The sequence below is a fragment of the Ursus maritimus genome, unplaced genomic scaffold (assembly GCF_017311325.1).
Source record: "Ursus maritimus isolate PB19 unplaced genomic scaffold, ASM1731132v1 scaffold_6, whole genome shotgun sequence".
NCBI classification, from domain to species: domain Eukaryota; kingdom Metazoa; phylum Chordata; class Mammalia; order Carnivora; family Ursidae; genus Ursus; species Ursus maritimus.
The window spans coordinates 30785280-30810239 of NW_024426774.1; the positions used below are offsets into that span (position 1 = coordinate 30785280).

At 38.4% G+C, this 24960-nt stretch overlaps 1 protein-coding gene across 1 annotated transcript in view; it reads right to left on the reverse strand.

Moving 5' to 3' along the window:
• The window catches only part of CDKL4 (cyclin dependent kinase like 4), a 33445-nt gene extending 21049 nt beyond the window's left edge, over positions 1-12396 (reverse strand). Inside the window, exons 1-2 of the mRNA XM_008700201.2 lie at positions 11057-12396; positions 7927-8048 (exon numbers count right to left, since the gene is read on the reverse strand). Coding sequence (XP_008698423.1) covers positions 7927-8048; positions 11057-11224 — 290 coding nt within the window. The 5' untranslated portion in view covers positions 11225-12396. The remainder of the gene's footprint in view (positions 1-7926; positions 8049-11056) is intronic.
• Between the last annotated feature and the right edge of the window lie 12564 nt (positions 12397-24960).

A 24960-nucleotide genomic window follows, 5' to 3' on the forward strand; every position in this document is an offset into this window, starting at 1 on the left:
GGAATTGGGAAACAAGATAGGGGCGAGGGTTCGGAGACCGGTGGAACCGAGTGTTAATAACATGGATTCAGGCACGAACGAACACCGTAGTGAAGTCCTGAGCTCTGGCTGTGGAAGAGGAGCGCTTGTGTTGTGGCATCTCCCAGGACGTGTCACGGCTCTGCTCTAAACAGAACAGCTCCGATTTCGAGAAGCCAGTCTCCATCACAGGCAACACAACAGACGAACAAAATACCAGCTACGAACAAATGCCACCGGTCTTACAGAGAGAAGATAGTTATCGAAGAGAAGACAGATTCGCGCAGGGCTCATTCCAGAAAGACAGAGGATTGCAACATGCTTCAGCCACAGGCAGCATGTTTCAAAGGGTTTTGAGGTGAAATACAACCTTCAGAAGAAGTCAGCTGACACTGGTGTTTGAATAGCGTATGCTGGGTAAGGGCAGAAACAAATACTGCAAGAGTGGAGGCCGGAGAGCAGGAACGAGACATCCTAGGTCAAGACTGCAGAAGGGTGTCGCGAGGGGGGACTTCTGACTGGGTGCCTGGGCACTGCGCTCTCTCCGTCGCTCAGGGGGATCCTGACAGCAGGACTCATCGGCTTTGCTTGAATTCCTCATGTAACTTAGCAGGGGCCAACCTGAGCTCATGGTTAGTACCCGAGACGAAATAAGTCCTCGGTAAACCCTTGGCTGTCTGAGACTACAAGCCAACCTTGACTCGGTCTGCTAGCCCCTTCACGCTGCTGCTTGGGTTGGCCTCCTCCCCTTCTGTCTCTTCCCAGCCCCATTGGTTTCGGCCATTCTCTGAGCATGCCCAGCTTGTTTAGCCTCCAGACCTGTGTGTTTATTGTTCATTCTCCGCCCCTCCTGAGGTGTTCTCCGACCCCTCCCTGTGCTTTCTTTCAATTTAAGGCCTTCATCTCGTTCACGTGTAGTCTGGGGCCTAGGATGGTACCTGCTGTCTAGTAGGTACTTAACTCAGCTTGTCTCTCCGGCACGCTCAGAAATTTCATAAACTAGCACCCTGTCATAAATCCCTTTCTGCTTAAACCAGTGAATTCTGGTGTTGAATCCTGACCGGTTCAGAATACGATACCAGCAGCGGATGTGGGCCGGAAACTAAGGCCTTGGGAATTGGGGATTGGCTATCCGATTTAATCGGGTCTAAAGGCAGGAGAACCTGGTACCATTAGAGAATGGACTAGCTGGCAGAGGGGCGCCCAGAGCGGATACAGTGGTTAAGTCATCCTCTGCGGTCACCTGGGATAAAATGCCTGTTCAAGGCAAGCCTTCAGCGGACTGGATGCGACGGAACAATGCGGGAGACGATAATACAAGAAAAGTGGGGCGGGTTGGCTCTTTCTAACTTCATGAGAAACTTTGATAAAGGACGGGGTTAGGGCCTTAATATCTTTGCTCAAGGCACAGTTAGGAAACCAGGAGTTTCAGTGCTTGCCCTAAAAAAAAACCCCTTATGACTTGTATCTATGGGACTCACTTCATGGAGCTATAGGGATTACATGAAACGACTGAAGAAGCAAACACGGAGAATAATCCTGCAGGGTGAGGACAATGTCGATTTAACTTCCGTGAGGTTAATTAATTTCTCAGTTAATTAACTGAGAAAGAGCTCCCTATACTTCAAGAACTGAAATGCGACACGCGGGAGTATTCTAGAACTAAGAGCACCCCAGCTTCCCACCAAACATCCCGTCGCAGGCAAACCAAACCCCCAACTCGTATATGAGGCTGGTTTTGCCGTGACGAGAACCCTCTCGTGGTCTCACTTGAGGTAGCTGTGCTGCGTGGGGATTTTTCTCAGACCTGGAGAGGTCTCCAAATGTTAACTAAAGTCAGAGTTCAGCATGTCCCAGGGGGCCTGTTACAAAGTCCAGCAGAAGCAAAGGTTACACAGCAAAAAGAACTATAAGAGGCTGCTAATTTACAGTGGGGAATGCCTGTGTGCATGGATTTCATTGAGGTAGGACCAGAGAGGAAGAATCAGAGCTTTGGATCGGGTGCTTGTAACAATACGGGCACACTGACGAGAGATTCCAGTTTCACCAGACGACCTGGAGCAGCTAGGAATGAGTCTAGCTGATTGCTAAATTGGTTGATTGAAACCTGGCTGAAGGGTTGCCTATGGCAATTGAAGTTGAATGCCAGAAATTCATTACTAAAATGAGGGGGAGGAGATCCAAAGATCTGAGGCGATAGGAGTGCTGGAGAGGATTTTTCATACGCAACACGCTCATCTCCCTCCCAACTGGGCCTCCTCAAAGTCTTTAATGGCAGCGCCAAGCTCTGCTCTTCTCCAAGTGCGTAGTATGGCTTTCAGTCTTCTATTCTGGTAAAGCAGCAGCATACCAGCCACTTCTGCTGGGCTTTTTCTACCCCAGTAGTTTTCATTCCTTGGACCAGAGCCAGCGGGCTCTTTCTCCATCTGTGCGGTATCTGCTTCAACTCTCCAGTTAGGAAATGGGGAAATAATCTCAAGGATGGATTTGTGGACCTACCAGGACTGCTGTGAGATGGATTTGAGTCAAGATTCCATTGACCACCAGACTTAATGCTTCCTGCCCCCCATTTCTCCCAAGCTGAACACAGTGGCTTTCAAGGTCACTGGTAACTGGTTTTACCTCAGAGACTTGTCCATTAATTCCTGAAAGAGAGGGTATTTCTCTTTTCCCAGCATACAACCGTCCTGATAAAATGGCTCCAGACTACTATGGGGCAGGCTGAGAGGGAGAAGTACAGATGTGTGATGTTATTGCAGGGCCATTCCGCAAGGACATCCTCAAGGATCCCTTTAGTCACAAGGCCCTGGTTTTGTGAACTGGGTATTGTGGTGACTCAAGTCAAGCCTCTAGTCACCAGTTTTTATAGAAAAATAGAACCTTAGTGATCTGCCCATCTATTTTGGTTCCAGAGAACCTATGGTCAATGAAACCATTTTGATCATTTCTATGACTCCGTGGCCTGTTACAGCAATTCTGGAAATGAAGAACTACTACTTGGCCTCTGCTGTCCAGGGATCCCGTCATCCCCACTGAAGTCATGAAGCCATTTCAAAGAAAGGATCTCCCCACTTCATTATCTGGCACATGACGCTTGTGCAACCCTCACTAATGTGTTTCTTGGTACTCATGATTCACGGCCATCTTTCCACCAAACCACACCCTGTCTTATGGGAAATTTTCTATGAACAGTTAACTGAGAGAGAAAGTCAAAACTTTTATATGTCAATTATACCTCAATAAAGCTACAATTAAAAAGGAAAGAAATTGAAGCCTGACTTATGGATGTGCTCAGTGTGCTCCCATCAGCCGGAAGTGGAGTGGGCAGCTGTAGTTTTGTAAACCCATTAGTACTTTTATAACACTGTACTCGCTTATAACTGTTCCTTTGTATTTCTGATCCCTCATTCGATCTTAAGCTTCTTGAAGGCAGGATTATTCCATTATACATAGTGCAATGGGAAGGAAAATCCTTCCGCTGCAATGGGAGGCAGTTTCTATCACATTCCAATTAACTTACTCATTGTACTTATGGTAGAAGACAGAAGGGTCTTAGAGAATGGGAATAGATTATTTGAAGTTTAATCAGGTGGTGCTAGTGTCGGCGCCTGCACATACATGTAGTTTCTTCACTTGAGCAAATCCAACACCCGTCTCAGTGCTCAGTACTCAGTACACAGCTATTGATCTAAGAAGTGCTTTTTTCTCTGTCCAAAAAGTAGAGGACACCAAGGGTCTCATCTGGTAGAGGAAGCAGTACACTTTCACCATCTTAGTGTTAAATCAGCTCTTCTTAATGGTATAATTTAGTCCTTGGGTCTCTTGATCATCAGCTCCCATCCCACAGCTCATCCCACACGTCTGCTATGTTGACTGCCTCATATCTGCACACCAGTTATTTCTCCAAACTGTGAAGTTACCCTAATAAACAACGGCTCAAATAGGGTTGGTATGCATGCGGTCTGGTTGTTTACCTCTGTTTGCCATTCGCTGGATTTACACTCTCTTGGCTGTTATTTAAGTAGGGTTTAGGAAGGGAGTGAGGGTAGATGGATGTTTTAAATTAATCACTGTCCTGTGGAAGTACCCAGCATTTCATAAGAGTGGCGTGTTCTGCGCTGTTCCTAGTTGTGTTCCCCTATGTAGACCCAAGTCTCAGGGTGGACCAGAAGTATACACCGGCACTGCTAAATACACTTCTAAGACTTATAAGAGTGGAAAGTAGGTAGTTTAGAGATCCCTGTGGGCATGGCTGGCTGGCTGGCCCAGTTGGAGGAGTGTGAGACTCTTGATCTCAGGGTCATGAGTTTGAGCCCCACACTGCGTATAGAGATTACTTAAATAAATAAAACTTAAGGAGAGAGAGAGAGAGATCCTGTGGTTGCTAAATACATACTGAGTGAAAGGTTGCCTGAGTACGCTTTGCTCCTTCGTGCTGCGCATTTCTCCAAGACTGCCCGTCTGGCCAACTCTTCCCTTCATAAAGTCTCAGCCCAAACGCTTCCTTCTCTGCAGAAACTTCCCTGAACCCCCAGGGGGGATGTTGCAGTTGTACCAACATTAACCCCATCAGCATTGCCATTTATAACTGCCCCTCTGAATGTCTGTCTCTTCATTCGATTTTAAGCTTCTTGAGGGCAGGACTGTGCCGCTCTATCTTTGTACCCTCTGCACCAGCAGAAGGACTCAGTAAAAGATTTCTGAAGTGAATGAAAGAATGCTGTACACTGAGGAAGCTATTAAGATGAATTAGATATGAATTCTGCACTCAAAATACTGACAATCCAGTAAGAGAGAATGCAATAAAAACACATAAGGCAGAAGTACCAAGCACCATAACAGGGATAGAAATCAAACTCTGTGGTTATGCAAAGGAGGGAAGCAATTCCACCCAGGTGGAGGAATCTCTGAGATGTTGGGAATATCTAGGATTTCCCATTTTATTTATTTTTTAAAGATTCTATTTTTAAGTAATCTTTATGCCCAACATGGGGTTTGAATTTACAACCCCCAGATCAAGAGTCACACTCTCTACCAATTAAGCCAGCCAGGCACCCCTAGGATTTCCCATTGTAAAGATGATGATAGAGATAGGGAAAGTGGAGTGAGTTAGAATATTCCAGGTTAAAGGAAGAGCATCAGCTAAGTCCCACAGGCAGGAAGGCGTATGGTACATAGACAGAAGAGAAAGATGGCTAGTTCAATTAAACAGGTATATGTAATGTATGCATTGTATATCTTATTTTCAGGGCCTTGAACAATACACGAAGTTTACATTTCTAACTTTAGGAAAATGTGTATTAATTTATAAATTAACTTACAGGATGGCTGAACAATCTGTCCTCTAAGCCAATACAAACCCTATTTAGCTCATAATAAAGTTGAATTAATTCATCGTGTAAACTGGTTTTTAAATTAATTTTTATTTTAAAAGTAAAATATGTGCATTCACTGGAATATTGGGATAATTCAAAATAAACTTCAATTACACTGAACATTCTACTCTAACCTCATTTTTTTCATGTACCAATTCATGAACATGTCCCCAGGGCATGAATTATTCTACAGTTTCCTTTTTAATGGGTCTGAAACATAGTGGTCCATCATATGCACATAGCAAAGTGCATTGAACCAAATCTCTACTATTGGAAAATTAGGCCAGTCCCAATTTTTTGTTCTTGTTGTAAATAATGATGTGTTGAACATTCTTATGTGTAATTTTTTGCACCTGATTATTTTATTATAAATTTCTCTAAATGGAATGTCTTGGTCAAAGGATGAAAACCATTCAAAGAACTTCCGTACACACTGCTCAATTTCCATGCTAATGATACACTCTCTCCAGCCGTGAAGGAGAGTGCCCAATTCCCTGACTTGAACAATGCTAGGTATATTGGTTTTTCAAAATTCTTTGCCAATTTGATAGGCAAGAAATGGTACCCTATTTTGAATTCTTGAATTTTTCTGATTAATCGGGAGGATAAACATGTTCTCCGAGGTGCATCTGTCATTTTCCCCCTTTTTTATGATTTGCTTTTTCATGTAGGAATTGCATGTAAGTTCCATAAAGTTGGGCAACTTTTTTGGAATGTTCTATTTACTGCTATATCCTTAGCACGCAGTTGGAACAACAATAGGATTTTACTTAAGTTTTTTTAAACAAATATATTTTCCAACTGGGTGTTAATCTTTTAAAACATTTGATTTGCAAAATCTGCAAATGAAATGATACTAATTCTTCATCTGGCAAATAAATTACCTAACTTCTTTTTTGGTTTTGTTTATGGTACTTTTTGTCAAAGAGAATCTCTAAAACTAATTGATTTAATATTTGGCAGTTAAAGTCCCTTTTCTTCTTTTAAAAAAAATTATTGATTTAGATAACTTGATTTTCAAGTTAAAAAAAAATTCCATTGACATTCTGATTAGATTTTTGTGCAATAAATAAATAAATTGGGGAAGCACTATCTTTATAATAATGAATATTTCCATCCAGAAATATATGTTCATTTCAATAAAGTCATTTATGTACCTCGTTAAGTTTGTAGTTGTCTTTATGCAGAGGCTGAACAATTCTTTTTATCTTTATTCTAAACTTTTTTGCTGTTGATATTTGAATGAGAGCCTCTCCACTAGATTTTCTAGAGTGCTCATTGATACAAAAGCTGCTAATTTTTATGTGTGGAATTTGGAATGCTGTAGACATTATACTGAATTCCACTGGTTATAATGACTCTTTAGGCAATTCTCCTAGATTTTGTAGAACACTGCCATCCAGATAAAGATGATTTAATCTTGTTTCCAAAGTTATACATTTCATTTGTTTTTCTTATAATATTACATTGGCTAGGGCTCTCAGAACAGCGTTAGATTATAGTGGTGACAACTGACTTCCTTGTTTCTCACTTTAGTGGTGGTTCTTTTAGTGCTGAGTATAAAATTAGCTGTTGATTTGAAGAGGGGTGTGTGTGTGTGTGTGTGTGTGTGCACGCGCGCGCAACGGAAGTATCTTAATCCTAGTTTGTTAAGGTGTTTTTTTTTAATAACCAGTAAAGGATGTTGAATTTATCAACTGCCTTTTCAAATTTTATCAACCACATGTATTTTATTTCTCCTATTAGTGAATTATATGAATTCTAATACTGAATCCTAATTTTGAACCATGGTTCATTCCTTGAATTCAGATAGTCCAGTACAGGCATACCTCATTTTATTGCCCTCCACTTTATTGTGTTTTGCTTTATTACATTTCACAGACATTGTATTTTTTTACAAATTGAAAGTCTGTGGAAACCCCATGTGGAGCAAGTCTACCGGCACCATTTTTCCAATTGCATTTGCTCACTTTGAGTCTGTGTCTGGTAATTCTCATAATATTTCAAACTTTTTCATTATTATTATATTTTATGCAGATCTGTAGTCGGTGATTACAACTCTCTGAAAGTTCAGATGATAGCATTTTTCAAGCAGTATGATATTTTTAAAGTATGTACCTTGTTTTTATGGACATAATGCAATCGTACACTTAAGAGACTACAGTATAGTGTAAGCATAACTTCTACATGCACTAGGAAACCAAGAAATTCATTGGACTCACTTTATTGCAATATTTGCTTTCTTGCAGTGATCTGGAACTAAATCTGCACAGTCTCCGAGGTCTGCCTGTAAGTAAGTTAGCCTTGAAATGCACTGTGACTTATATTTGCAGTTTGTCTTCCTAAATACTTTTACTCTAGGTTAATATTTGTTTCCCTCTGAGCACATCCTAACTAAGATGGGAGAGGGGTAGCCAGCAGACGCATCTTGGTAAAGAGAGGGGTGTGTTTCAGATCTGAAATTTGCCACAGTTAATCCCACATATAATGAAACCAGATGGCCATACAGAGCCTCAGTTTCCAGATTACTTACCCTTTGGGGTTTCTTTCCAGCTCGTTTAAAAGTGTGTGATCACAGTATTCAAAAACTAAATGCATTTTCCTTTTTCTCCTGAACACCTCGATGAGGTTCACAAGGTTTGGGTGTTTTAATTGCTGCAAAGGAATTGAAATACCAAGTTCAGTGATTTATTTCTCCTGATAGTTTCTCCCCAGATCCCTTACAATTTAAACAACACAGGCCTTGTTTATCATTCTCTGTGCATCTCTTGTGGATAATTTTATTACGGTTACTCACAAGAGAAACTACTCTTAGTAAGAATCATAGACACTTAAGGTTGAAAAAAGACGACGACATTTTTCTTCTTCTTCTAACGTACCTGTAACAGATGGTAATTAAATTGCTTGAATCTCTCCGGAGATAGCAAGTGAGGTACACAACATAAAATACAGGCAATGATATCATAAATACTTCAGGGATTTTGGGAAAATTCTAAACATCCAAGTCATAAAGGAACCTGGATAAAAAACTGAGGAGATGGAATTACTGAGTAAAAGGCTATAAAAGTTATCAATCCCCATTTAGCTTGCATATTGCCATGGATTTAATATGAATGTCAGCTGGATTTAAACAGGGTCTGGATTTTAGTGTTGGCTCTCATAAATACTAGATCCCAACTTTCAAACCTGATTAAACTGCCTATTGTAGGAGTCCCTACAGTATGTTTTTAATGTTTATGTTTTCAGCTCTGTTCTCTGATTCTATTGTTTTCTCTTATGCTTAGATGTTTTATGTTTTAAATTCTACCTCAAGACGAAGCCTTTCACAAGGCAGCCTCTGTTCAATGCTATAAACCAGAGGAAAAACTCGAATTAAGTTAGACAACCCATCATAGAGTAACTATATAATTTATCGTTCTATTAGGGTAAGGAGTATAAGGATGAGACTGTCCCAGGCAAACAAGGATACGGTCAGCCTGCCTAAATCTCGGGTGACCATATAATTTAGCATACAAACCAGGATGCTTTTGAAGGAGGGTGCTAACCAGACTGGAGTCTGGGACAAAAGCTATAAACCAGGACATTCGATCACTTCCACTTACATATAACTCATCTTCCCTGTTCTCCCAGTATACTAACTGCATCACTTTTCAAACCCTATGCCGCTTACTCAGAAAGAGACCTATATCGAGGGACACAGTATTTTGTATACAGTGGGACTGCATAAGTATTTTGCAGGCCCAATAGCGATAGCTCCTCTACTTCAGTATCTGTAAACACGGTTTGAGGGGGAAAAAAATCATGCTGTAACTATGTGCTCAACAGCTTGGGTAAAAGGACTCTATTACATATTAAAAATATGTCTAGAGCACAAAATCAATTTGCCATTGCCTAAAGGAGCAGAAAGGCAGAGTGGAGGACACAGGTCACACAGGTAAGCCAGCTGCTTTGTGCTACACTAAAAACCACGGAATGGAAATGAAACAGTGTCTTTACCAGGAGAGTAAGGGAATCATAGATGCTAACCTGGTCAAATCTGTCTTTGGGTAGATAAGCAATTTCTATCCCCTTTGCAAATGAAATTAACTTGGCTCAGAAAAACAGTGACTTGTATAAGTAAACAGGTAATAAGGAGAACAAAAATCAAATCACATTTAAATAATAGGATAATGTGAGGAAGATAGGGTAAATTTATCACGGAAGGAATCTGTTCAGGGAATGCAGGGGGTAACATATCAAAGCTGGCAAGAGGTCCATTAGAGAACCATCACCAGACACCAAGCTGAGGTGGAATCTGGCTACTTTTTACCTTAAAGTCCGTTTCAAATTTGGGCATTGTGACCCAGGACGTACTACCTGAGCATTAATCTTCCTTGCAGACATGAGGAGGAGGGAGGTGGTGGATAAAAAGCGTTGCTTTTATTGGAAAACAACCCACAGCGGGGTTCAGACACACCCTGTAGCTTAGCTCAGTGACGAAGCTGGCTGGCTAACCTGCGCCCTCTGCCGGCGATGAGGTAACAGTGAACCGGTGTTTCTGATGGATGTAATCTTGAAAACTCCGTGTACATTAACTTATATTTTAAACCAATATTAGTTTGAGGAAACCTGCTGCAAATAATACTTGGGAGGACAGATAACATGATCATTTTTACCTCCCTCTAAAAATGCGTTTCTGGGGTTTTCCTAAAAACGATGATATATGTCAAAAGTAAACGTCAGCTGTTTGTTCTTGAGGAAATCACACTTCTATTACTCAAAGTGTGGTCTACCAAAACCTTCTGTGCCATCGGGGAGTCTTCTGGAAATGCTGTATCTCAGGCTGACCACGGACCTTTGACTCAGAATTCTGTGTTTTAGCAAAGTCCCCTGGGGAATTCCCACATTAATTCTGCACATTAATGTTTGAGAAGTGCTGTCCTGTGCCTCAGTTTCCTTTCTGATAAGATAAGGATGCTGGATGAGAAGAATCTCTAAATTCTTGTATGGTTCTAAAACCAGAAGAATTCTGTGATAGGAAAACATTTACACTGAAGACTTACGGATGTTACATGTCAAATCCTTTCAGAGTAAAAACAACTTTAGGGGTGCCTGGCTGGCTCAGTCTGTAGAACATGTGATTTGATCTCTGGGTCCTGAGTTCAAGCCTCACGTTGGGAATAGAGCTTACTTTAAAAAAAAAAAAAAACAACTAACAAAATATTTGTGGAAAATGTGTATACATAGCTGGGGGAGATACTCGATGTGCCTGAGAACCAGTGGACAGCAGGAAGGACCAGTCCATATTGATGCCCACAGGGGCACTGGTAGAGTACTGTGGGCGTCTGTGCCAGGAGATGTTCTTGTAGTTGCTGGTTTGTGGGGAGAAGGATCTGGGAAGGGGGCGGGCAGAGAAAGGCTAAGGTGGGGGCGGGGAAGGGTAAACACTGGGCCCAAGGGACTTAGGACATTGGATATTTACCAACCAGAATGGAGGTACTTCACTATCAGAACGGCCAAAGTCCAAAGTAATAATCAATTTATTTTCCATAGTTGCTGAGACCAAGAAATTTAAGTCCAATGAGAAAAAAAAATCACTTTAAAATTCATTCAAATTGCAATTTTGGCATCCATATTTCATCCAATACCATGATGTTGTCGATATACAGAGAAAGTTTATGTACCTTCAACATACGTATTTCTCTTAGTGCGATTTTTTTAACAACTGGATCATCTTCAGATTCCACAAATTTTTTAATAGCTACCACTTGTCCAGAGGTTTTGTTTCTGCATTTGAATACAACACCGTAGGACCCTTCTCCAATCTTAGCTAATTTTTCATACTTTTCCATTATAGTTGAAAGGACTTAAATTACTGTATTGATTGACTTGCAGCACCTGGAAAATAAGATGACTCAGCTGAATCAAGTGATCAAGGACAACGTTCTCACAGTTTCATACTTAAAATCGATTTACTCAGGATGCCAAAGATTTATTTCCATCAAATAATTTTAAATACACTTAAAAATATTTGAGCATTATTTTGGTAATTCAATTGTCTTAATGTGGTTCTTCCAGCTACTGCAAAGATTTCATGTATTTCTTATAATGGGTCCCCTTTTACCTCAGTTGAATTAAAGAATTGTGGAAAGGAACCTTATCTAGTCTATTTTCATTATCCTCAAGTAAATGATTAAAATATGGTGCTGTAAAATCCAGCTGAAGGGACATTTCATACTCTTGTGTTCAGCGTTTATCTTTTCCCTCCTCACCCGTTGGACTAGGGGAACTAGGAAGAATTGAGAACAAGACACGGTACAAAGTGCTATACTTCCACCTGGTGGAGAGAAGAAAGAGAAGATGTGGACTGTGGAACAAAGCAGCCGTTAAAAACAGTAACATCTTTGTAGTGCCTCATTTATTGCTCTTAGCTTTTATATGTATGAAGGAACAGATCCTTAAATTCTTAGCTCCCAAAGAAAATAAAAAGCACAAAAAAGAAGACAGGTTTCTCTAATTTTTCATGAATGCTTTCTTTCATTGTGATTTCCATGGAAATATTTAATTTTTCTGTCCTGCCTCAGCCACTCATGAATTTCATGGTGATTGGATTACATATTAAATGATAAATAAGGCCAACATTATTAAATAAATCAGTCTAGGAATTAAAAATATAAAAATTTGAGTAAGTCTCAAAAATCCCACCCCGCTTTGTCCAGCAGAATCTTAATATAATCTGATAGTGATAATAATAGTTAGCACTTAAGTAACATTGTCCTATGAAAATTACATATAATGTCTACAACCATTCTATGAAGTAAGTGTTATTTTTATCCAATTATGTGGATGAGAAAACCGAGGCAAAGTGAAGCTAGTATGGAATTGGAACCCAGGCAGTCAGGTTCCAGAGACCACAATTTGAATCACTATGCTACTAATAAAATGTCAAGTGAAAGATTTGACCACTTTTTAAATTTCTCATATTTCAAATGAGTACCCTTTTTCTTTTTCTTCCTTTCTTCCTTTCTTCCTTTCTTCCTTCCTTCCTTCCTTCCTTCCTTCCTTCCTTCCTTCCTTTCTTTCTTTTTCTCTTTCTTTCTTTCTTTCTTTCTTTCTTTCTTTCTTTCTTTCTTTCTTTCTTTCTTTCTTTCTTTCCTTCCTTCCTTCCTTCCTTCCTTCCTTCCTTCTTCTTTCTTTTTCTTTCTTTCCTTTGCTTTCCTTCTTTCTTTTACTTCACTAACATCTTTTCCAACCACAGAGTGTCTCAATGGAGAAAGAAATTCTACAGTGCCATATATATATATATATATATGATTCTATTCTCTCTCTTATGAAAGGGAGAAAATGGAAACATACACACTTAAAAAACATGGAAAATTCATCACACATTATGTTCTGGAAACTCTATGAGTTATACTGTGTTGATACATGGATATTATCATCTTAAATGTATTTAGATACAAGCATGTATACATTTGTTCTTTAGCCTAGTTATAGGTGACGGAAGAAAACAGTAGGAACTAGGAATTTGCTTTAGAAAGTTATTGGTATAAATTTTTGTGGATTTATGAATTTAACCTGCTTGATAAGCCTTACAGTTACTGGAATAAACTATGAATATGTCAAAAAGCTTAATTATGATATTTAAGTCTATGTATTATTTTATTTCCATCTAGGTAGATGATTTGATCTATTGAACTATGATTTTTTTCCCCAAATGGCTTAATAGTGATTGAGTTGTCAGAATGATATTTAGATCTCTCAGTCACATCAACCAAACTTCTGAATATGATAAAATAAAACACCAGAAAATAGTACTTTATCTGGTAACCTCTCAATAGTATCTGTTTTCTAAAGCCCTTATATGTTCATGGATGATAAGTCTGAGCATGCAGGCAGGAGTTAGACCAAGGCAGAAATTCCTCCAAGGGATTTATGGCTCTAATTCCAGCTTTTTAGGACTCTACCAGAGTGTTAAGGAGCAGTAATTCCTAATATCTTACCTGAGGTACAGACCAACTACTTGTGTGTTGACTATCTCTACACAAATAGAATCATCTCAAAATCAGTTTGTTTTAAATTAAATGCCTTCTTTCTTATCTGCTACCCCTACCCAAAGTTCTTAAACCTGCTACACATTATAGCCAAATGGCTTGTGAAGATGTATATGGTGGAGAACTTTGAGACAGCTGAGGATAATGGCAGCTGTCTTAATCAAATCTCTCACACAGCTTTCACGAAGCTGTAGAAATCAACCAGAACAATAAGACCACATAAATGCAATACTTCCAAAGTAACAGGAAGACAGAGGAATTTACAAACTTCAGTAGAAAAGTAAACTCCAAATTCTGGAAGAAATCTCTCTTAAGGTTCCACTATAAGCCTTTGCAGAGAGTAAATACAGAATGGGGTGGGATCTGTAAAAAACTGTAAAGAAGAGAGTAAAGGAAACAAAGGGTCTAAGATAGACTTAAAATCATCCCCCCCCCCATTCCCTGAAGAGAAAATGCATCACAAGTGCAAAAACACTAAGTGTGTCCTGGTAGATCAGAGCATTTGCCACAGGGAAGGGCCTTAAAAGTCATGGATACTGAGGGGGCATTGGTCAGTGTGACACTACTCTTGGGGAAGAGAAGGGCAAGAGGGGAGGGAGAGGCCTATCGAATCTCTGTCAGAGACTGGATAGTGAAGGGAAAAAGAAGCAAGAGGGATAAATTTGTGCCCCTGCAAGACAAAAGAGAATCCAAAAACTGAAGGACTTGCAAATCTCTTCACCACTAATTACCAAAAAAAAAAAAAAAAAAAAGGTGCTACTCATTAAAGAAACTGCATGTTGGTACAGTGACAGAAAGGACTCTCTTGAGTTAGGATTACTGTCAATTATTACAAGACAAAACCTGCCCAGGAAATAAAATAAAGAAAAGCAGTCTCCATTCAAACTTATTATTGGAAGAAAATAGAAATGAGAATTGAACATTTCTGATGAAAGTCGTGACAAAAAACGCTAACAATGAAGCAGAAGAAAACTAACACACCACTCCAAACTGATTTAAATATCTTCTAACATTCATCTGGAGATGTGAAAAGCCACTTAAATTTTTTATTTATTTATTTGAGAGAGCGATAGGGAGAGAAAGCATGAGTGGGGTAGGGCTGAGAGGAGAGGAGGAAGCAGGCTCCCTGGGGCTCTATCCCAGGACCCCGGGATTATGACCTGAGCTGAAGGCAGAGCTTCACTGACTGAGCCATCCAGGCGCCCCATGAAAAGCCACTCTGAATCAGAAATTCAAATAAGACCAGAACAGCAACAAAAAAACAAAAAAAGAAAAAGAAAAAAGAAAAAAAAAGATAGTTGATTGAACTAAGGAAAGAAACAAGAAAAAGACAAAATCATCTCACAAATAAAGGCTAAAAAACACAAGATGCCAATGGGATAACAGATTCCAATGAAAATTTAATAAGGAGAATTTTAAAAAGGCAGAGCAACAATTAAGAGAATAAAAATGAGAAGAAAAAAAAAGTAAAAGAGTTCAGAGAGAAAGTGGTTGAAATGGAAGACAGGCAAAGAAGGCCCAACATACACAACTAGAGTCTCTGAAGAAAACAGAACAGTGGAACAGAGCCAATAGTTGAAACTATAAACTATGAAATTTTTCTGGCAACAAAATAATATTGGAGTATACATATTGAAAAGGCCCATCAGGTAGTTGGAAAAACTGAATCAGAGAAATCAACTTGAAGATGTATTTGAATAAGACTATCAAAGAAAATCTCTCATAGCCTGCAAACATAAAGACTAAACTGAAGTCTAGAATGAGAGTGACATTGGACTTTCAAGAGAACACACCACGCAACATAAAAATATAGCAGCCTTTTGAAGAAATTCAAGAGAAGAAAGTGAAAGCCAGGATTTTACACTCAACCAAGCTGTCTCTCAAGTAGCAAAGTTATAGATACAGTTTAAAATATTCAGGCCCTCCAGGAATACTGTATTCATGAACTTTCTCAAAGAATCTACAAGAGGATAACTCACCCAACCAAGAGCTGATTGGGAAAACTTCAGGAAGAGATTTATAGTAAGCATTTAATATATTTAATTGAAGACTACAGCAAAGGTGGGGACGAGGGTGGAAGAATAACATATAAATGTCAGAAGTGCTGACAGTGTAGAAAGTAATGCAATTAAAAATACGTTTAAGAAATGGAAAGAGAAAGAAGCAGATTAATTCATTGATAACTGAATAGATGGAGGAGTAAAATATACCATTAAAAACAGACAAACCAGAGAATAAAAGGTTAAATAAGAAAGCAGGGACTAAGAGCATTAAGAAAATACCCAAAGAAATGGGAGAAATAAAAATCAAACACAATACTTAGAGAAAGAAACACAGATTAACATTGTACACATAAAAATTATAATATAAAATAATATGACAGAGTAAAGACTAATATCAGTGTTATCAATAAATATGAGTGGGCTTACTCATTTATTAAATGAAAAAGATTTTCAATTTGGCTCACAAAGCAAGATCCAAGTATAAGCTCTATGCAAGAGACACATCTAAAGTGGCTCAGAAAGGTTAAAAATAAAAAGACAAGCAAAGGTATTCAGGACAAATGGAAACATTAAGAAAGGAGATTTGTGATCCTGCTATCTGATGAAGTAGAATTAAAACTAAAAAAGCATTAAATACAACAAAAGGGGAGTATTTTTAATGCTAAAGCCACAATTCACAATGAAGATATAAGAGCCCCAAATAACATAGCAAATACTGTTATAAAGCAGAAGCTTTAGGACATGCAATAAGACATGTACAGAAACACATTAATAATGAAACTTAAACACATCACTCTCAGGAAAAAGCAAGGAAATGAACACAAGATATGTAACTATGTAGAAGACCTAAACAACGTAACCAATAAGGTAGACCTTTAAGAGAGAGATACATTGAATTTTATACTCTGATAATCTAAAATATACCTTCTTCTCAAGCACACATGGAATATTTATTAAAAATGACTATATATTAGGTTACAAAGAAAACATTAGAAAGTTTCATAAACTAGAATTATTATAAAAACATTCTGATCACAAACTATCAAACTAGAAATTAGAACAATTTAAATATAAATTATTATTACTTATATATAAATTATATATAAACATAAATGTATAACAATTAAAATTATTATTTGTATTAAAATATATATCATATAAATAATACACATACATTATACATATACATATAATAATATACATAAATATACATATATTATTTATATATATTTATATTATATATACTTATATATATATAATAAAAAAAGACTTTCTACCTAGAAACTAAAAAAGGCTTCAGTTAAATACTTGTTGGGTAAAGGGTGAAATACAAACTGAAATAATGGAATTAAAAATAATAATAATGAAAATACTATGTATCAAATCAATGAGATACATTTAAAGCAGGGTTTCTCAACTGGGGGTGATTTTGGCCCCCAGGGGAATTTTTCAATGTCTGGAGATATTTTTGATTGTTACGAGATGCAGAGGCCAGGGATGCTGCTAAATACCCCTCAATGCACAGGATAGAACCCCACAATAAAGAATTATCTATCCAAAATGTTCATAATGCCATGGTTGAGATACCCTGACATATAGAAATTAGGAGAAAAAAATCCAGAGATCAAAACAATATAGAAGAAAAAAGAGTAAAAATAACAAATTAAATTCAATAATCTAAAAAAAAGAACGATAAAATAAACCAAAAGAAAGCACAAGAAACAATGAAATTGAAGCAGAAATTAATAGAGAATACAAAAATAATACATCTTATTAATAAACCCAAATCCTAGCTCCTTAAAAAAATTAAAACAGACTAACCTATAACTGGCCTAAGAAAAAAGGGAGAAAGAATGAATATACAAAATAAGGAACGACAAGAAGTAATAATCATCAAAAGAGAACAATTTTCTTAAATCATGAGGCTACTTGCAGGCATCTATAAAGATAAATCTGAAAACTTAGATGAAATGGATAATTTTCTAGAAAAACAGAGTTTACAAAAATTTATCTAATTAGAGATTGAGAATTTAGAGTGGTTTCTGTATAAGAAATAGTTTGTTTTTTGTGCTTTTTAAAAATCCCATGAAAAAGCAACAGGGGTCAGACTTTGACTACTATGGAGTAAAGAGGTTGGTGAATCCTCTTCCTAAAACACAAGACCAGGCAAAAATTAAAAACAAACAAACAAACAAAAAAGAAAACCTAAAACCAAAACCAAAAACAACCCATAACAATTAACTCTGGAAATTAACCAAAGGCAAAAAACAAATTGAGAAGTATTTATTCATGATAAGTTAGAATTCCACTTAAGGACAATGGGAGTCTGTGGCTTCTTACCAGATTCTGCTGCCATTCTTCCTCTACCCCCATCCCCCAGGTCAGCAGGTACAGCAGTTCTATCACTGTGAACTGGCCATGAAACAGAAGCCTTAGTCCAAGAGAAAATGTGCTTGACATGGCTCAAAACTGTGACAGGTTGAAAACCTATGACAATACTGTCAGTAAAATTCTTATGAATTCAGTAGGAAACAAATGGGGAAAACCCCCACAGCGTTGCAAGCCTAAGGATGTGGTTCCAGTAGAGGTGAGCTGCAGACTAGCCAAAAATTTATGGGAAGATCATGGAAATGAAAGAAACATAGAAGGGTTAGGTTGGCTTTACATATCTCTGGCTAACTGGGAAACTATGAGGAATGCACAGGGAAGATAAGGGAGGGCCTTGAGGGAAGTTAAAGCTGAGGAAGATTTGAGGACTGACTGGACTATGAATGCACTCTCCAACGCACACACTGATCCACTGGAAGAGGGTGAAAGACTATGGCTAGAGTTATTTAAGTACCACCACTGCCCAAATTATTGGTGACCACTAAACTATGCAGACAACAGTGAGTCCTAGTGAGCCAGGCTAAAAAATAAAAAACTGAACACAGACATCAACATTCACATACTTGAAATGAGATAGATTCTGGAATACAGGCAGGTTGCAAAAACAAAAACAAAATGAACCCACAAAAAAAGCCCTCAGGAGAAAACTGGAATCCAGTATAGATATATTATCTAAAGTGTCCAGTTTTCAATTTAAAAAATTATGAGACAATGCTAAGAAAAAAGAAAGTATGCTGGCTACTCAGGGGGAAAAAAAGGCAATATAAATGGATTCTGTATGGATCCAGCTATTTTATTAGCTGACGAAGACTTTAAAGCAAAAATTATAAATATGTTCAAATAATTAAAGCAATATAATTTAAAGAATTAAAGAAAAATACAACACTGACTTAATAAATAGGAAATCTCAACAACAACAACAAAAGAAAAGTAAAAAAAAAAAGAATCAAATGGAAATTTTAGAGTCGAAAAGTACAACTGAAATGAAAAATTCACTAGGTGGGCTCAACAGCAGATTTGAGATAGCAGAAGAAAGAATCAATGAATCTGAATACAGATTAATAGAAAAAGACTAGTATGCAAGACAGAAAAAAAACTGAAGATGAACAGAGCCTCAGAGGCCTGTGGTACAAAATAAATAGTACCAACATAAACGTAATGACATTCCCAGAAAAAGAAGTGAGAAAAAGGGGAAGAAAAAAAATATTGAAAGAAATAATGGCCCCAAATGTTCCAAGTTTAATGGAAAACACTAATCTACAGATTCAAGAGCTAAATGAATCCCAAGTAGGATAAACATTAGGAGATCCAGTTCTAGATACATCATAGCCAAACTGTTAAAAACCAAAGATAAAGAGAATATCTTGAAAATAGTGAGAGAGATCCATTCACATACAAGAGAACAATATGCCTAATGACTGACTCCTCATCAGAGAAAACAACAAAAAAAAATCAATAAAACAGAAAGCTGGTTCTTCAAAAAGATCAACAAAACTGATGAACCTTTAGACTAAGAAAAAAAGAAAAATTACTCAAATACAATTACCTACAGAAATTAAAAATGGTTAACAGAAAAATACCAACGGTTTTATGCAGCCAAATTAGACAACATGGTTGAACAAATGCTTAAAAAGACAAAATATTAAAACCGACTCAAGAAAAAGAAAATCTGACCAGGTCCATAATAAATGAAGAAACTGAATAAAAATAAAAAATATGCCCACAAAGAAAAGGGTCAGATGGCTTCATAGGTGAATTCTACCAAACAGTCAAAAAAGAACCGATACCAATTCTTCACAAACTAGTCCTAAAAATAGAAGAGGAGGAAACATTTTCTAACTCAATCCATAAGGCCAATATTACCTTGATATGCAGTCAGGCTAAGCGATTACCAGAAAACTACAGATTGCTATTTTCATGAATATAGACACAAGAATCCCCAACAATATAATTGGCAAACCAAATCCAGACACATATGAAAAGGATTATATGCCATGACTATGTGGAATTTATTTCAAGAATCCAAGGTTGGTTTAATATCTGAAAATCAATAATGTGTAACACCATAATAACAGCATAAAAGACAAAACCACATGACCATTTCAATAGACATAAAAAAAGCATTTGACAAAAGCCAAAACTCATTCATGATAAAAATCTCAATAAAAATAAAAAATTAAATGAAGTTAACCTGCTTAAGGGTGAAAGACAATGCTTTCCCCCTAAGGCTGGGAAAACAATTTTGCTTTTACCACTTCTATTTAACATGTTATTGGAAGTTCTTCTGTTGCAATAAAGCAAGAAAAAGAAATTAAAGTTATATAGATTGGAAATGGAAAGTAATGCTGCCATTATTCAGAAATGCCATGATACCATATATAAAAAATCCTAATGAGTCTATAAAAAAACAACTGGAACTAATGAACAAGTCTGCAATGTAGTAGTATACACGATCAATATACAATAATAAATTGTATTTCTAAGCACTAGCAACAATTTGAAGATGAAATGAAAACAATTCTACTCACAACAACAAAAGAATAAAATATTTAGAAATGAATTTAACAAGTGAAGTGTAAGACCTATACACTGAAAATTAAAAATATTTCTCATGAAATTAAAGAAGAGATAAATAAAAGGAGAGAAATGTCATGATCATGGACTGTAAAACTCGGTAAGTTATCTGTTCCCCATAAATTCACTGACAGATTAAATTCAATCTCTATAAAAATCTCAATAGATGTTTTTGGGGGTAAAAATTGACAAAATGGGGGCACCTGGGTGGCTCAGTCGTTAAGCATCTGCCTTCGGCTCAGGTCATGATCTGGGGGTCCTGGGATCGAGCCCCTCATCTGGCTCCCTGCTCTGCTGGGAAGCCTGCTTCTTCCTCTCCCACTCCCCCTGCTTGTGTTCCCTCTCTCGCTGACTGTCTCCCTGTCAAATAAATAAATAAAATCTTTTAAAAAAATTGACAAAATGAACCTAAGATTGATATGTAAATGCACAGTACCCAGAACCGCCAAAGCAACCTGGAATAAAAACAAACTGGGAAGACTTACAATATCTGACTTCAGATTTTACCATAAAGTTAGAGTAAATCAAATGAATATGGTATTGGCATGAAGACAGACATATATACCAGTGAAACAGAGTAGAACATCAAGAAATAACTCTTTTTATTTATAGCCAATTGATTTCGACAAAGATGCCATGGCAATTCAACGAAGACAGAATGTTTTCAACAAATGATGCTAGGACAAGTGGTGTCCATATGTAACAAAATAAAAATAAAAACAAAAAAACTTAGATACCTACACAATATACCAAAATTAATTCAAAATGGATCACAGACCAAAATGTAAGAGCCACAACTACTACTGACTTCTAGTAAAAATATAGGAGAAAAATCTTTCTGACCTTAAGTTAGGCAAAAATTTCTAAGATCTGACGCTAAAAGCATGATAAAAGAAAAAAACTGATAAAATTGAATTCATCAAAATTTTAATCTTTTGCTCTTCACAAAAACTGCTTTATTAAGAAAATGAAAAAACAAGCCATAGACTGAAGGAAATATTAGATTAGGAGGATTTGTATACACAATACATAAAGCACTCTTATAATTCAACAGGCAGCCAGATAACCCAAGTTAAAAATGGACTAAAGATTTTTTTCAAGTAAACTCTACCCCCAACATGGGACTCAAACTTAAAACCCCAAGATCAAGAGTCACATGCTCTACCAACTGAGCCAGTCACCCCAGAAATGGACAAAAGGTTTGAAGAGACATTCCACGAAAGAAGATATACAAATCGTCTCATAAGCACATGAAAGGATGCTATTAGTCATTAGGAAATGTAAATTAAAACCAAAATAAGATACCACTACACACACACCAGAATGGGTAAAATCCGAAAGACTGACAGTATCAAGGATTGATAAGGATGTATAGAAACTGGAACTCTCACACATTAATGGTGGGAATGTTAAGTGGCACAGCCCCCCTGGGGAAAAACAGGTAATATCTTAAACATAAATTTAACATAAAGGTTAAATATAAAAAGCAATTCCACTCTTTGGTGTCTACCCAGGAAAAATAAAAATATATGCTTATACAAAGACATGCACGCAAGTGTGTATAGTACCATTATTCGTAAGAACTTCAACTGAAAACAAACTAAATGTCCATTAACTGATGAATGAAAACCCGTGCAAGGAAATACTTGTTCAGCATTAAAAGGAAAGCACTGGTACATGCTATTACGTGATAAGCATAAAAAAACACAACTGAAAACATAGGCCATGTGAAAGAAACCAGACAATTCCCCCTTCACACACATATTGTATGATTCCATTTACATGAAATTTCTAGAAAAGGCAAATGTGCTACTGAGAAGGACCCAGCATCTCCTCAGTGGTACTGTTGCCCGAAATGCAAAACTTGAATCAAATCATGAGAAAAAAGTAGGCAAAACTTTGGCATCCTACAAATAACTGGCCTGTGTGTTTTTTTTTTTTAAATGGTAAAGTCATAAAAGACAAAGGTCAAGGTACTGTTCCAGAAGGAAGGAGAATAAAAAGATATGAAAATGAAATGTAATGTGTGATCCTAAATTGAATTTAAGATTGGGATAACTGAATAGTAACACTGGGATAATTGGTGAAATCTATTGACTGTGGATGAGGTACTAAATTTCCTGATTTTTGGTAATCCGTCCTGTGGTCATGTAAGAAAATGTCCTCGTTCTTAGGAAATATACACTGAACTACTTAAGGGTAGAGGCACATGATGTCTGTAACTTACTCTCAAAAGGTACAGAAAAATTAACATACATGTAGTTATACATGAAGAGAGAAAGGAAATGATAAAACAAATGGAGCACAATTAATGAATGTAGATGTATGGGAGTTCATAGCACTTTTCTTGCAAGTTTGAAATTCTTATATCAAAATCAAGCTATTTAAAAAAACCTACATATGGTGGGACTGAAGTGTCTTAACTCACTTTTTTCTGCATATTTACTTCTGTTACACCAAAAACATCTTTCTCAGATATTGTCCTTCCTCAAAAATGTCTCATGGCCTCTGATGCCACAGAATAAAGTTCAGATTACAGTCCTTTACACTCTGGTCCCAATGGACCTTTCCCACATCGCTTCTCAAATTCCTCCCCAAACACTTTCAGATCTGTCTCTGCTTATGCCACTGCTGGGAAGGTCTGACTCTGAAATCCTCATCTTTTGCAGTTCAACTCAAATGTCCTTTCTTTTATCCTCCCCCAATCCCCAAAGCCAAGCTCTTTCTCTGCACACATCCTATGCTCACAACTCCTCTCGCTCCTTTTTTACACTTTATTCATTACACCTGACTTGCATTCTTAGCCCACCGGCTGGCACCCGGCAGGTGCTCAACCTGTTGAAGTCCTACCATAATTTTATTCTCTAACCTTTCTGCTAAATACGTAAAATAATTTTCTGTTTTAAGTGAAGGAAATAATCACATTTTGATTGTTAATACAGCACCTGCGCAGGAAATCAAGATCAAGCAGTGATATAGCCACTGACAGGGAATAGATGAAACTGGTTGAAAATATTTTTCATATCATCAGTGACCTTCATCTGAATTTACATATCTCTTGGCTATGGGGCCTCCTGACTTCAAAATTCACTGAATACTTGACTGTTAATTAAGTTCTGTGTACAAAGGCAAAAACAGATATAGACTTGGGCCCATTGGTAGATATAGCAAGATTATTAGAGTAGATAAGATACGTGAGTGGATCATTAAATTCTTTGAAATTTTCCTGTTTAATTTCCTTAGTCTGACGGAAATGATGCCCACAGAAACAGAGAAAACACTGGGAGGCAGATTATTTTCCATGACTGCATCACAAAACAGGTCCTGAGGGCTCAAGCAAGCCTATGGAATGCACTGGGGGAAGAAAAACAAAATTAAGAAAGGGAGAGTAATGGGATGAAAAAAATACTAATTTCCTAATCTTAAGTTTATAGGAAACTGGTGTGAACAGTGGTGTTAGGAACGAGGGAAGCAAGGAGATATTTTCAAGACCAGGCCAGCCCAGTTCAATTCTGCAGGCTTAAAGTCACAATGTGCTCTGCTGTTTATTGTTATTTCCAATGCACCCAAACTTCTAGTATTCATATTCAATAGAACTGATCAGGAAAATGGGCTGCAAACGCATTCTGCACCTGTCTTACGAACATAACACTGAATTACAGAACTGCAAAAATACACACACCTGTTAATCAACGTCTTGGTGATAGTACAATCAGGTTAATTAAAAGCATCCCCAGGAAACCAGAAGATCGTATAATTTATATAATCCAAGAAACGAATTTTGTTTAAAACATCACATTTCGTATGTACACGTATCTGGAAGCTTGGCATAGTCCACTTTACTTCCAGGCCTCCAAAGCGGTCTCGACCCTTCAAAGGCAGTCCAGCTTCTCGGCCACACACGGGTCTCCCAGGGCGCAGGTGCGCGCCCGGGGCCCCCTCTGCCACCACCGCAGCCGCGACCCACCTGCCGCCCTCCCGCGGCAGCTCGCCTCCTCAGGGCCGCACCTCCCTCTAGCCCCTAGGGAGCCGCAGCGGGTGGGGCGTGCGGCCGGCGGGAGCACCCCGTCACCTCTAGCCCTCGCCCCCACCCTGCCTGTCCCTCCGGAGGCTACCGGACGGGGACGCTCCCCTGCCCTCAAGGAACTTTCCCTTATATGGGAGCGTGCATACAGACCCCAGTCCTCTCTCCCTCAGTCCCCCGCCCGCCGACAGCACCCCCACTTACGGCGCGGACCGGGGGGCGCCCGCGACGCCGTCTCGCACAGGCCGGAGCGGCCCGACTCGGCTGAGGTCGCTGTGCGCCGGCCGCCACCCGCCCAGCAACTGCGGAGCGCAGGGCCGCGGCGTCTCCGGGGCAACCGGACGCTCAGGGAGCGCGGGCCGGGCGGCTTCCGGAGCGGTCCCCCGGCGTCCGCCGCGCGGGAAGCCCAGGCCCCGCCGCCTCGCCCGGGAGTGGGGTGGGGCAGCCTCCCGGCAGAGCCATAAGGTCGGGGTGCAGATGCGGCAGCGGTTTCTGCTCCAGAACCCTGAAGATGCCCCGAGGAAGGCGCTCAGGAAACATTTACA